This window comes from Zootoca vivipara, chromosome 8 (assembly GCF_965207765.1).
Source record: "Zootoca vivipara chromosome 8, rZooViv2.hap1.1, whole genome shotgun sequence".
Lineage (NCBI taxonomy): Eukaryota > Metazoa > Chordata > Lepidosauria > Squamata > Lacertidae > Zootoca > Zootoca vivipara.
This window is the reverse complement of record NC_142591.1, coordinates 74,986,105-74,998,928: the sequence shown is the minus strand read 5'-3', so window position 1 is coordinate 74,998,928 and position 12,824 is coordinate 74,986,105. Positions and strand designations below refer to the sequence as shown.

The window sequence follows — 12,824 nt, the reverse complement described above, 5'->3', positions numbered from 1 at the left end:
ATAAGACACACTTTTTCCCTCCTAAAAAGGAAGGGGAAATGTCTGTGCATCTTATGGAGCAAAGGCAATGGACGGCAGTGGGATGCCTCGGCTGCCACTGCAGTCGCGAGCGGAGGGATGCCTCTGCTGCCGGAGCCATGGCTCCCAGCGGCAGGGGAGGGAAGAGCAGCCCGCTTTCGGGCTGCTCCTCCCTCCGCCGCAGCCACTGACAGCGGCAAAGGGGCAGAGGAGGGATGAGCAGCCTGAAAGCAGGCCTTTGGGGCCGCTCGTCCCTCTGCCACTCGCAAGAGCCGGCATACGAGCCGCGGTTGGGAGAGGCACAGCACAGCCTCCTGTGTCTGCCCCAGAGAGAAGCGGCGGCGGGACTGGTTGTTTATTAAATAGTTTAGTACAACATTTGATTCAGAATATTTTTTTTCTTGTTTTCCTCCTCTAAAAACTAAGGGCATCTTATGGTCAGGTGCGTCTTATGGAGCAAAAAATACGGTCTATGTCCCCAGACCCCCCTTTTTGCCCTTGACTGTTCCAGCTAAATGCCTGAAAAGTGATCTTTCCTGCCGCTTAAATGGTGACGAATAGCACCTCGAGATGATTCTTTAAAAAGTGATTTATAAACTGGGGGCGAGGGAAAAGAGAGAAAGAGAATAATGAGTTGTTTTCAAAGATTTATGCCCAGCAAGTTTCCATCCCTTCTGGATAATAATCTTGCTTGGCAACTGCAAATAATTGGAATCTGTAAGGCTGCATGTTATGTGTCTAGAAGAAAGTATTTAACCCCTGTTGCCACACATGGAAATCTATAGAGAGGAGCTCAGTGGGAGAGCACCTGCTTTACATGCAAAAGGTCCCGGGTACAAAGCCCTGTGTCTCTCGGTAGGTCTGGGAACGTCCCCAGCGTGAAACCCTGGAGATCTACTGTCAGTTAGTGTCAGCAATACTGGACTGAATGGGCCAATGGTTTGACCTGGTATAATGTCTGGAAGTGACCCAAGTTGGCCTTGATTTGGAAAGACTTGGGTTCAAAGCCTTATTTAGCCATGAAACTCATTTGCAGGATGGGGTGTGGGGGTTAGGGGTAAGCCACTATCTAGTCTCAACCGTGCCTAATTCTTGGGAGTATTTTGAGGACCAACTGCAGGTATATCCATGTTCTAGCAACCTAAAGGAAGAAGTATGATTTACAAACAGGATATACAGTGAACATCATCGGGGTGTCTTAAGCTCCTTTACCAAAATCCTGTTTGTAAATCATACTTCTTCTTGACTGCACATCATTTTAGCATCAAAATAAAAAATTAAAAAAACAGTCCAGTAACACCTTAAAGACCAACTAAGTTTGTTCTAGGTATAAGCCAGGGGTCAGCAACCTTTTTCAGCTGTCCACCGTCCCTTAGACCATGTGGTGGACACATTCTACTCATGTCAAAACACGCTGATTCCCAGACCACCCACCGGCCGGATTGAGAAGGTGATTGGGCCACATCTGGCCCCTGGGCCTTTGGTTGCCTACCCCTAGTATCAGTGGCAGAGGAAGCCGCTCAGGCACCCGGAACGGCACCCGGGGGCGTGTATCTGGGGGCGGGGCATCGCTAGGTAGCGTGCATGTGCAGCGTAGCTACGTAGCAACGCCACACATGCGTGCTACGTAGCGGCGGCAGCAAACTGCTCCAGCCCCGTACGGGGATAGTGTGCCGGGATCCTCTGCTCGCTGCTGCAGCGGTGAACGGAGGATCCTCCGTTTGCAGCTGCAGTCGCGAGCAGAGGATCCCGGCACCATCTGTACGGCGCTGGAGCAGCACCACTTGGCTTGGGAGTCGGGGGGGGTGCGCCGAGTGTCACCCCCATCCAGGGTTGCACCCGGGGTGAACTGCCCCCATCTCACCCCCTTGCTACACCAGTGCCTGGTATAGCTTACGTGTGCATGCACACTTCTTCAGATACACAGTTGGAATAGACATCAGCAGTCAGTGGGAGGGTGGGGTGGGGTTCTTCTCAGAAGGGTAGTAGGAGATGGGTGATTGGCTCAATGGGTATGATAAACCCGTGTAGGACTATTAACGACTGCAATTAGTCCTACAGGAAAAAGCAAGGGATAGTATGCAGGTGAACAAAAATAGCATTAGCATGTGTAATGAGACAAGAATTCAATATCTCTATTCAGACCAGGTCTCTCCAAAATGATCTAGAAACATTTTAGCACTGAGCCTGCTCCAATGGCATACTCACCATGCTGCATTTTGGGTGACCTTCTCTCCTTGGTAGAGCTTAAAGGGAAACGTTTCTAGTTTGCAGGGTAGTAATTGGCGGACTCTTACGTCACTCAAGAAGCCATATGTTGCACCCTCCTTGAAGCAAGGCTGTGCAGAGTGCTGATTGGGGGCCTTTGTGACATTTGCGAAGCCGCATTTCTGCCCCTTACTCCCTTCTTGGAACAGTTTTTAAAATCCCCTCCACCAGCATTTAAGCAGTGAAACGTGCAAGCAAATGCTTGAAAACAAAGTAGAAAGTTCAACTGAAGCATCGGAGCAGAGATGACAGTCGTAGATCAGGAAGCTATAGAAATGTGAAGGTGTACCCTGAGGCTGATAAGAAATGAGACCCCGGCACATTATTTTGTGTTAACTCACCTCTATCCTGTATTTACTCAAGACTGGCCTGATGTTGGCTGGGACTGGGTAGATCATACTGACATCTGCAGGATCCACAGGTGGGAGGTTTTCAGGGCCGGAATCGGAGATCTGCAAAATGAAGCCACCTCAATGTTTTATTATTTAGATATGCTGCTTTTAAGGAAAACAAGTCCCTACAGAGATTCCCCAGCAATTTTCACTGCAAGCAAGAAGAAGAAGAAGAAGAAGAAGAAGAAGAAGAAGAAGAAGAAGAAGAAGAAGAAGAAGAAGAAGAAGAAGGAGAAGGAGAAGGAGAAGGAGAAGGAGAAGGAGAAGGAGAAGGAGAAGGAGAAGGAGAAGAAGAAGGAGAAGAAGAAGAAGAAGAAGAAGAAGAAGAAGAAGAAGAAGAAGAAGAAGAAGAAGAAGAAGAAGAAGAAGAAGAAGAAAAGGTAAAGGGCCCCTGGACAGCTAAGTCCAGTCAAAGGCGACTCTGGGGTTGTGGCGCTCATCTCGCTTTCAGGCCGAGGAAGCCAGCGTTTGTCCACAGACAGCTTTTGGGGTCATGTGGCCAGCAGGACTAAACCGCTACTGGAGCACAGAGGACCGTGGCGAGTGCCAGGGCGCACGGAAACACTGTTTACCTTCCCGCCACAGCGGTACCTATTTATCTACTTGCACTGGTGTGCTTTCGAACTGCTTGGTAGGCAGGAGCTGGGACAGAGCAATGGGAGCTCACCCCGTCGCGGAGATTTGAACCACCGACCTTCCGATCGGCAAGCCCAAGAGGCTCAGTGGTTTAGACCAACAGCGCCACCCCATTGCACAAGTAGGCCAGGTGGTTTATGAGAATCTGTGGCCATTTTTCCAGTTATACTAATAGGAGCAGTTGTACTAATACCTTTTGGCGGGAAGGTAAACGGCGTTTCTGTGTGCTGCTCTGGTTCGCCAGAAGCAGCTTTGTCATGCTGGCCACATGACCCGGAAGCTGTCTGCGGACAAACGCCGGCTCCCTCGGCCTATAGAGCGAGATGAGCGCTGCAACCCCAGAGTCAGACATGACTGGACCTGATGGTCAGGAGCCCCTTTACCTTTAGGGACCCAGGTGGCACTGTGGGTTAATCCACAGAGTCTAGGGCTTGCTGATCAGAAGGTTGGCGGTTCGAATCCCTGAAACGGGGTGAGCTCCCGTTGCTTGGTCCCAGCTCCTGCCCACCTAGCAGTTCGAAAGCACATCAAAGTGCAAGTAGATAAATAGGGACCGCTCCGGCAGGAAGGTAAACGGCGTTTCTGTGTGCTGCTTTGGTTCGCCAGAAGCAGCTTTGTCATGCTGGCCACATGACCCGGAAGCTGTCTGCGGACAAACGCCGGCTCCCTCGGCCTATAGAGCGAGATGAGCGCCGCAACCCCAGAGTCGGACACGACTGGACCTGATGGTCAGGGGCCCCTTTACCTTTACCTTACTAATAGGAGCAGGTGTTGGGTGCTCCTAGAATATGCAGTAGAGAAGACGTGGCAGCTGAAAGATTATTATTAGTATTATGTCTGAAACCCTGGAGTGTGGTTGTCACTCAGTGGAGACAGTTCTGAGCTACATGAAACAATGTTCTGAGTTGGTAGAGGACAGCTTCCTATGTTCCTAATTCTCAGCAACATACATTGTTTGACATAGTCATAGTCTTCACAGCAGTCACAACCACGTTGCTGAAATTCACACCTACGGTCTTAAGGCTAATTTGGAGTCGTTTGCTGTGTCTGACCTATTCCAAACATGTCCTCCCATCTGCTGAAGAGTAAAGATTCCTGGATCTTTGGGGCTTTCCACTCCATTTGCATTTACGGTAGCTAAAATTAGAAACACGCTTTGGAAGTGCGACAAAATGGAAAGGCTTTAGAGAGCTGTTTTGCTGTGCACAAAGCCACTCATTGTGTATAAGAAGATCCCTGGAAAGCTCTTCTGTGTTATTGAATTACCCAAATCAAGCGGTTGATGAAGCCAATAACTGAGAAAAGGACATTAATTCATTGGCTGATGCAATGGTTTCAAGTAGTTTGCATTGCTCAGCCCACCAGCACCAAATCCAAGTTTCTCTACAGAATTTGGGACGTAACCACCTAAGAGCCAGCTAATTCTGATTTGACCCCATCCTCCTCCATACTGAGTCCTTTGATAGCAACACTGAGACTAAAGAGAAAGAAGCCGACAGCCAGTACCAACTTCCTGGACAAAATGTAAGTATGATGGCAGGCAGCTGGGGACTGAATAAGGATGATGAGGAAGGGCCCCGTTCACTCTAATGGAGCAGCCTCAACTGTGTACTTATTGTTGGCATCCATCTGCCTTGAGACACAATGGAGTGCGCCTCAGGGGGTGAAGCCAAACCACTGGGTTATCAGCACTGAATGAGGCCCTGGGTGGCCCGACAAGACCCCCCCTCTCAGCCTTGCAGGTGTGGTTCAAAGGAATCATAGAATCATAGAGTTGGAAGAGACCACAAGGGCCATCCAGTCCAACCCCCTGCCAAGCAGGAAACACCATCAAAGCATTCTTGACATATGACTGTCAAGCCTCTGCTTAAAGACCTCCAAAGAGGGAGACTCCACCACACTCCTTGGTAGCAAATTCCACTGCCGAACAGCTCTTACTGTCAGGAAGTTCTTCCTAGTGTTGAGGTGGAATCTTTTTTCTTGTAGTTTGAATCCATTGCTCCGTGTCTGCTTCTCTGGAGCAGCAGAAAACAACCTTTCTCCCTCCTCTATATGACATCCTTTTATATATTTGAACATGGCTATCATATCACCCCTTAACCTTCTCTTCTCCAGGCTAAACATACCCAGCTCCCTAAGCCGTTCCTCATAAGGCATCGTTTCCAGACCTTTGACCATTTTGGTTGCCCTCTTCTGGACACGTTCCAGGCAGAGCAATAATAATAATAATAATAATAATAATAATAATAATTTCTTATTATTTATACCCCACCCATCTGGCTGGGTTTCCCCAATCACTCTGGGCGGCTTCCAACAAAATATTAAAAAGACAATAAAACATCAAACATTAAAAACTTCCCTAAACAGGGCTGCCTTCAGATGTCTTCTAAAAGTCAGATAGTTGCTTATTGCCTTGACATCTGATGGGAGGGTGTTCTACAGGGCGGGCGCCACTACTGAGAAGGCCCTCTGCCTGGTTCCCTGTAATCTCACTTCTTGCAGTGAGGGAACCATCAGAAGGCCCTCGGAAGTGGACCTCAGTGTCTGGGCTGAACGATGGGGGTGGAGACGCTCCTTCAGGTATACAGGGCCGAGGCCGTTTAGGGCACCAGGTTGGCTGCAGAGTTGCTGGAAGGAGGCGTACAAGGCGCCATCCAACCGCTTTAGGGACCCCACTCTGGATTTGTGTAGGGTTTCCTCCTTAGCCTTTTCTTCTTCTGAAGATACCCTGCAAGGCAACAGAGTTCTCCTTCTCCTCGTTGGGCGACCTTCCCAGGTTGACAATCCCCACCTGCCCCTCACTTCCCTCTACAGCAGAACCACTTTCTAGACCGTTGGACCCACAATTGGTCTCGTCTGCTCAATCTGCCAGAACTTGTCTTTGCACTGAGGGTTTGAGACCCATCAGCTACCCTCACCTGGTTTAGCTGGCCAGTCAAAGCCGTTCCCAGAGTCTGGCTGCTACCACATGCTAACAGCTTCTAGGAGCCACAGGTGAGAGCTGAGTGCAGGAGGAGTGAGGACCAAAGGTGGACAAACTACCCCAGAAAGAGCACGACATGTCCCCCACCAGAGGTACTACCCCCCCTAACACCCCATACATACGTACTGGTCCACTGTGATTGTCTCACATTAAATTTTAGTTTTCCGAGGCAGCGGCATGATTCAGACAGTCATTACCAATACAGGTCCATTATGAGGCGGAAGAGTTTTTCACAAGGTACTGTAGCTACAGGGGTAATCACATCCATCCATTGGCGGAGTCATTATATAATTACTGCCGCTCACAAATGAAAGGTTATTCAAATTTCTTTGCAGCGATGAAGCTAAATTATTTCTCCTGGAAAGGTCAAGGCATAGAGGGGCAATCCTGGGGGACATATAAAGTTTGCAGCTTTTGTTTCTATCAAATGAGTGCCACCTGTTTTTTTATGGACTCAGATCAACCAAAGGGGAGTGTTTATGCTGAAGAAGAGAAGTTGCGTTTAATACCTTGCCGAAGCACAGAAAAGCCTTGTCTAAATATACTGGTGAGCTGCGGCAATATGGAGAGCAGTGAGAGTTATAAGATGATTTACTGTCCTCTATATATAGAACAGTCTGCACTGAGCAGAATTCTAAAGCAGTTGTAGGTAAAACCGAGGAAAGGGACTTCCTGACTTTTGCAAACTGATAAAGCTGATACACTAATAACTCTGCAGGGACAGGTAAATCAGTCTGTCTCCAGTCCCTGACACTTTAATATGCATTAATCCATAAATCTGTTCAATCCCATTTTCACATTGATCTTCATTTGCACAAAAAATGCTTTTAAATGCATATTTAAATATGTATCTACATACTGTCACCCTGCAAATATGCATTTTTAAATGTAATTTGATAGTGTTTTTTTAAAAATTGAGAACTACATCAGAACTAGTGTTGGAAGAGAATTTATTCAGTCTGCATTTTAAAGTGAAATGACCTAACCTGCTGGTCCCAGATTTATATATGTATTGGAAGGCTGCTCCCAATCAGATTATGCACGTCTTTATATTTTGCCGTGCAGTTCTGCTTCTAAAATTGTGTCTACAAATGCATCAAAAACATTAAAAATCACATATTTTAGAAGAATGCATGCATAATACATGCCTTAGGTGAAAGTATGTACAATTAAAGTGTGATTTAACCTAGGTGGCGCAGTGGGTTAAACCACTGAGCCTAGGGCTTGCTGATCAGAAGGTCGGCGGTTCGAATCCCTGTGACGGGGTGAGCTCCCATTGCTTGGTCCCAGCTCCTGCCAACCTAGCAGTTCGAAAGCATGTCAAAGTGCAAGTAGGTAAATAGGAACCGCTACAGACAGCGGGAAGGTAAACGGCGTTTCCATGTGCTGCTCTGGTTTGCCAGAAGCGGCTTTGTCATGCTGGCCACATGACCTGGAAGCTACACGCCGGCTCCCTCGGCCAATAATGCGAGATGAGCACGCAACCCCAGAGTCGGTCACGACTGGACCTAATGGTCAGGGGTCCTTTTACCTTTAATCACAAAAATATGAGACACCATATTTTCTTCTGCTGAGGTACCAAAATGTCTTGGGCAGCCCAGCATCAGCCTTAGCCTTTATGACCAATAGTCAGGGAAGATGGGAATTGTAGTCCTCAGTCTCTGGATTGCAACACATTATCTAGCCTGGCTTTACGAAAACAGAAGATATCCTGCAGAAGATATCCTGCAGGTGCCCTCACCACCAGTCAGTTTTCTTATAAGCAAGCAATCCTCTTCATGTGGTAGTTGAGCTTTTGCACTTGTTAGCCTGGTTCACACAATTTGCTAACCCTTGGTCAGCATTCACATTAACCATAGTTAAGAAACCACAGGTAAAGGTGTAAAGCATCTTAAACCCTGGACTATTGTGCAACAGAATAGTTAAAAGCACCAGTGAGAGCAAGCGAGCCTTGAGAGTGGCTTGAATATTTTGCTGTTCTTCACCCACAGCTCTGTAGCTTTTGGGTGGCTCCTTAGTTCACACGCAATGCTAAGCTTTGGTTCAGATTCATTAAATAGCATAAACCAACCACAAACCTTGGTTCACGTGCAAATTTTAACCACAGTTAGTAAATCATAGTTAGGCTGCTGAGCTGGGTTCACACTCAACACTATAACCATGGTTTATTAAACCATGGCTAACAAACCCTGGTTTAGCATCGTGCATGAACCATGCATACATACACAAAGCAGCAGCAGCAGAATACTTTGAAAGGGTGAGGAGACACAGGAAGGGGTAGCTTTCATCTCCTTGTTCCAGCAAAAATAAAAATTACACACACACACACACACACACACACACACACACACACACACCAGCAACCCTGTGTTGTGAATGCACCATACTGTGTATTATCCTGCCCTGGTTGTTTTCAGACATTCACCAATAAAAAACATGGATAAGAATATTCGTTGAAGCTCACCTGCAGCAATTCAAATGCAGCAAGGAGGTCCCCACCAGAAATATTTCCAAAGTACACTGGGTGGTAACTAAGTTTAGGTGGCTCATATTTCTGACCAACCAATGTTGTCACAGGAGAAGCAACGGTAGAGCCAATATATTCTGATTTACCCTAGACGTTTAAAAAGAAAAAGACTTAGCATAACATCATTTATCTTCACATTGTGCCGTTCATACAAAACCACCCTTACAACCAGAGTTTGTGATATGCAGAAGACCACGTCCACACCATGTATGCAAAGCACATCCAATGCACACGGTTTCACCCTAAGAATCATGGAAACTGTAGTTTACCCCTCGCAGTTTCCATCACCCTTCACAAACTACAACTCCCAGGATTCTTTGGGATATAGCCATGTTCTGTAAAAATGCTTTAAATGTTTGATGTGTCTTTAGTGAACCAGCATCAAGCGGACATCATGTTCCAAGCTGTGCTCTGCGTTGTGATGCTGGGCCTCAGCCTTGAAGAGCTGACCACGAAGAAAATAGGAGTGGGGACCATTTTTTTTTACCTGTCATGGAGGTACGTTACCCTGGGGGCAATCCACCAGGGCCCATATGCCAGAGCCGAAAGATGATGAGGTCAGTCCGTTTTGCTCTGGCATGCCCTTCTCCCTCCCACTCCCCTTTCGTGGCAAAGACAGGTCACTCTGTCACTCAGAATTGTCAGCTGAGGGTTGCAGAAGGCTCCCCACCCCATTGCTCCATCCATTTCAGCTTTCCCCCTTCTTCCTCTGAGTTGCCACATGAAATTCAGCTGAGAGCAACAGGCTCCCCACCTCTGCTCTAGAGTCTAGACTAGAGTGGTCCAACACACGGCCTAGGGGCAGCATCCAGTCCTCAGTGCCTTTTTTTGTGTGGCCCTGGGCAACATTTGATACCTTCCTCACCCTCTGCAGCCCTCCCAGATTTGCTCCTGTTACCCCAGAAAAGGAGACCAGTGTTTCTGAAATCAAAAGTTGGCAACCTTTGTAATGGAAGAGGGCACTGTTTCTTTTCTTCGCCCTTTCTACGCGTTGGGCGGAAGTGGGATAAATTACATGACACACAAACACAGAGCTATGCATAATTTCCATTGGGAGGAAGGGCAAGATGTAAACTGAATAAATGATAAATTATAATTTGTCCAGGCATCCAGTGCAACACTGCACGCTATTAAAAAAGGACAGTTTGTTCAAACCTTTGAACAATCAGCATCATTTGCTATGTAAGCAAATGTAATACAGGGGCTCAGGGCTGGATTTAACTAAATACTTGTGCTTGTGGGAGCCAGCTCAATGGGTCCCACTAGGGCAACAGGGATTGCCCCCCCTTCTCTGCCCCAACTCCCCAATCAGCTTGGGGGGGGGGTTAATCAGGAGACCACCACCTCCTACCATGTGGAGAGATGAGAAGGGAGATCATTCCACCAGGCAAGCAGAAATCGGCTCCACTTCCTGGTGGGACTGGGTTGCGGTCTGGCCACCTAGCCACTCTCCTCAGCATTGGGGCAGGGCGGTGTCCCACATCGTGCTGGGGGAGACCCTGGCCACGTCAGGTTCCCAGGCGGCCAATCAGGTCACCTGGGGGCAGAGCCGAGGACAATTTAAGCCATGGCGCGATTCTGAGGCTTCCTCTTTCAGCCTCGTGCCGTGGATCTCCTGCCTTCCCACCCTTTTTTCAGGTTGTGTCATTGGCCTTGGGTTGGTTGCCGTTGAGGGGCCTGGTAGGACTTTTTCCACTTGGCAAATTGGCACCAGCCACTTGGTTTTCGCCTACCTCGTAGCAATCATCACAACTTTGTAAGGTTAGACGGTTAGGCATTGGAATAGCGATGGGGGGGAGGTGCGGCCCCCTCCATGTTTAAGGGTATTCCGTTAAAGGAATCTGGGGGTGTGGATCTTGTCTGAAGCCCGGGGAGGGGCTAGAGCCATGCCACGACCCCAGCGGGAACCCGGGAGGTGCTTGAGTCGATCCACATTGGCGGGGCCCCCCCTACTGGTAGTTTACCCTTACCAGACTCCCTGCAAGGTGGGCAGAAGTCAAATATAGTCTGTTGATGGCAATGCCTAAGCCAATACCGCTCACACTCTGTAACCAATGAAGTTGTGGCCTAAAATTCTGTGTCCTTGTATCTTTATTCTCCTGGGGGTGGCTTGGGGACCTTGATACACAAATGCTTGCTCTGATTCAGCATCTCCTTAGCACTACTCTGAATCCCACCCATATCAAGGTTGAAACAAACAAACAAACAAAGAAGGTGGAGAAAATCATATTTACCACTGCATCATCATCGTAGAGCTCTACGACGATCACTGGGGGGAATTCGGCAATTTCTTTTCCATCCCCGTGAAGCAGAATATTATTAAACAGCAGCATTTGATTCCAGGTTGGAGACAAAGTTTGTTGTATGATCTAATGGTGGGGGAAAAATAGTGCATTAGAGTAGACAAGACTCTACTTTAGATGAGCTCTCTTGGGACATTCTATTTGTGCTATGGAATAATGTGCATATATACACACAGATATCTATCTGTCTAGATATAGATATAGATGTATATACAACCATAATTTGTTTGGCTATATTTTGAGCAATTGATTTAAATTCATTTATGAATCACTTGCCATGAAACTCTCCGAAATGATTCAACAATAAAAACAGATGGCAACTACAGGAGGCATGGCTTCAGGACCACAGACAGCTCCAAGCAAGCAACTTGCTCTGACAGTGGTTGGGAGCACATATCAACACCACAGAGTGCTATGAAGGTGTCCTGTGTGTTTCACAGCTCTTTCTCGCCCTGCAGCTGTTCACATCAACATGGCTTCATTAGTGTCAGATCCATTTCTCTTTGTGTGCGCACAGCAGGGGGCGTTGATAGGACAGGGATATCATTACCCTATGCACACCCTGGCTAGAGACGAATTTGGAATGGATTAAGGACTCCAATCAGCGCAGCTTCTTGTTTCCGGCGGTGAGAAATGGCTGACTCCCATACGATCAGACCTCAGCCATGCCAGTAATTCAGGGCCGATATGGGGGTAATTAGCCCTGAACTGTCTCATAGACCTGCAGATTGTCCGAGATTGTCAGCTTGCATCAAGGTGCAAGCGGCAGGACACTGGGTCCCAGAGCATGACACAGCTGGTACTTTCTGAAGCAACTCTCATAGCCGGAAATATCTGTTTGATAAAATAATTAGATTTGGACAATAAACAGACATAGTCTGGACCGAAGAAGACTGAGAAAAAACCTGCAGAATGGCACAGCCCTTGGTGTTTAAGCTCGGACTTCTTTTTCTCGTCTCAATACCTACAATTGTTTTTCTATGCCAAGCCTCATTAAGAAACCTAATTTTTTTTTTTGAAAAGTACAGATGGACTTTTATTTATAATTAAGTATTCAATTGCACAGCTTTACTTAGACTTGAAAGACTTGATAAAGATGAAAGAAGAAACAACACATCAAACAGTAGTATTTCATAACAATGTCCACGATACTTAAGTATTTTGATTAGTGCTCTATGAACATAGATTGAAAGCTGGGCACTGTAAATGCAGTGAGTGAACAACAAACAGGAGTCCTTCGGTGCAGTGAAGCACATGTGCTCTATAACTGAGCTGTGTTTCCTTTGATGTTCCTCCTTTTAAGCAGCCCTTTAACTGGTATGACAGCAAACACCGAAGATATATTTTGAGGATAAAAATGTACTGGAATTGGGTGGGAATCACTTCAATAAAAATTTCTGGAATGGCCTTATATAATAAATGAGGGTTCTCCAGCAATTACTTATTCTTTATTGGATCTCATGTACCATCATAAAAACAATTTCAGGTACAGCCTAGCATCTATTATCTACAGAAAGCATTACTGGCACATATAAAGTCTGACATTCTCCAAGATTTACAGAGCAAATGTTTATATGCCCACTCAGAGGTAGGTCCAATTTATTTCCGTGCGATTTACAAGCAGGTAATCATGTACAGGATTGCAGCCTTACAATACCGTAGAAGAGAAAAATAAAGAGGGGACATGTATAATATTA

The 12,824-nt window shown here is 46.9% G+C and overlaps 1 protein-coding gene across 2 annotated transcripts in view; it reads right to left on the bottom strand.

The window, feature by feature from the left end:
* FER1L6 (fer-1 like family member 6) overlaps positions 1-12,824 on the bottom strand; it is a 127,694-nt gene that overhangs the window by 50,105 nt on the left and 64,765 nt on the right. For both annotated transcript variants that reach the window (XM_035125519.3, XM_035125518.3), the window contains exons 21-23: positions 11,059-11,193; positions 8,762-8,911; positions 2,628-2,738 (exon numbers count right to left, since the gene is read on the bottom strand). In XM_035125519.3, the coding sequence (XP_034981410.2) occupies positions 2,628-2,738; positions 8,762-8,911; positions 11,059-11,193 (396 nt within the window). The remainder of the gene's footprint in view (positions 1-2,627; positions 2,739-8,761; positions 8,912-11,058; positions 11,194-12,824) is intronic.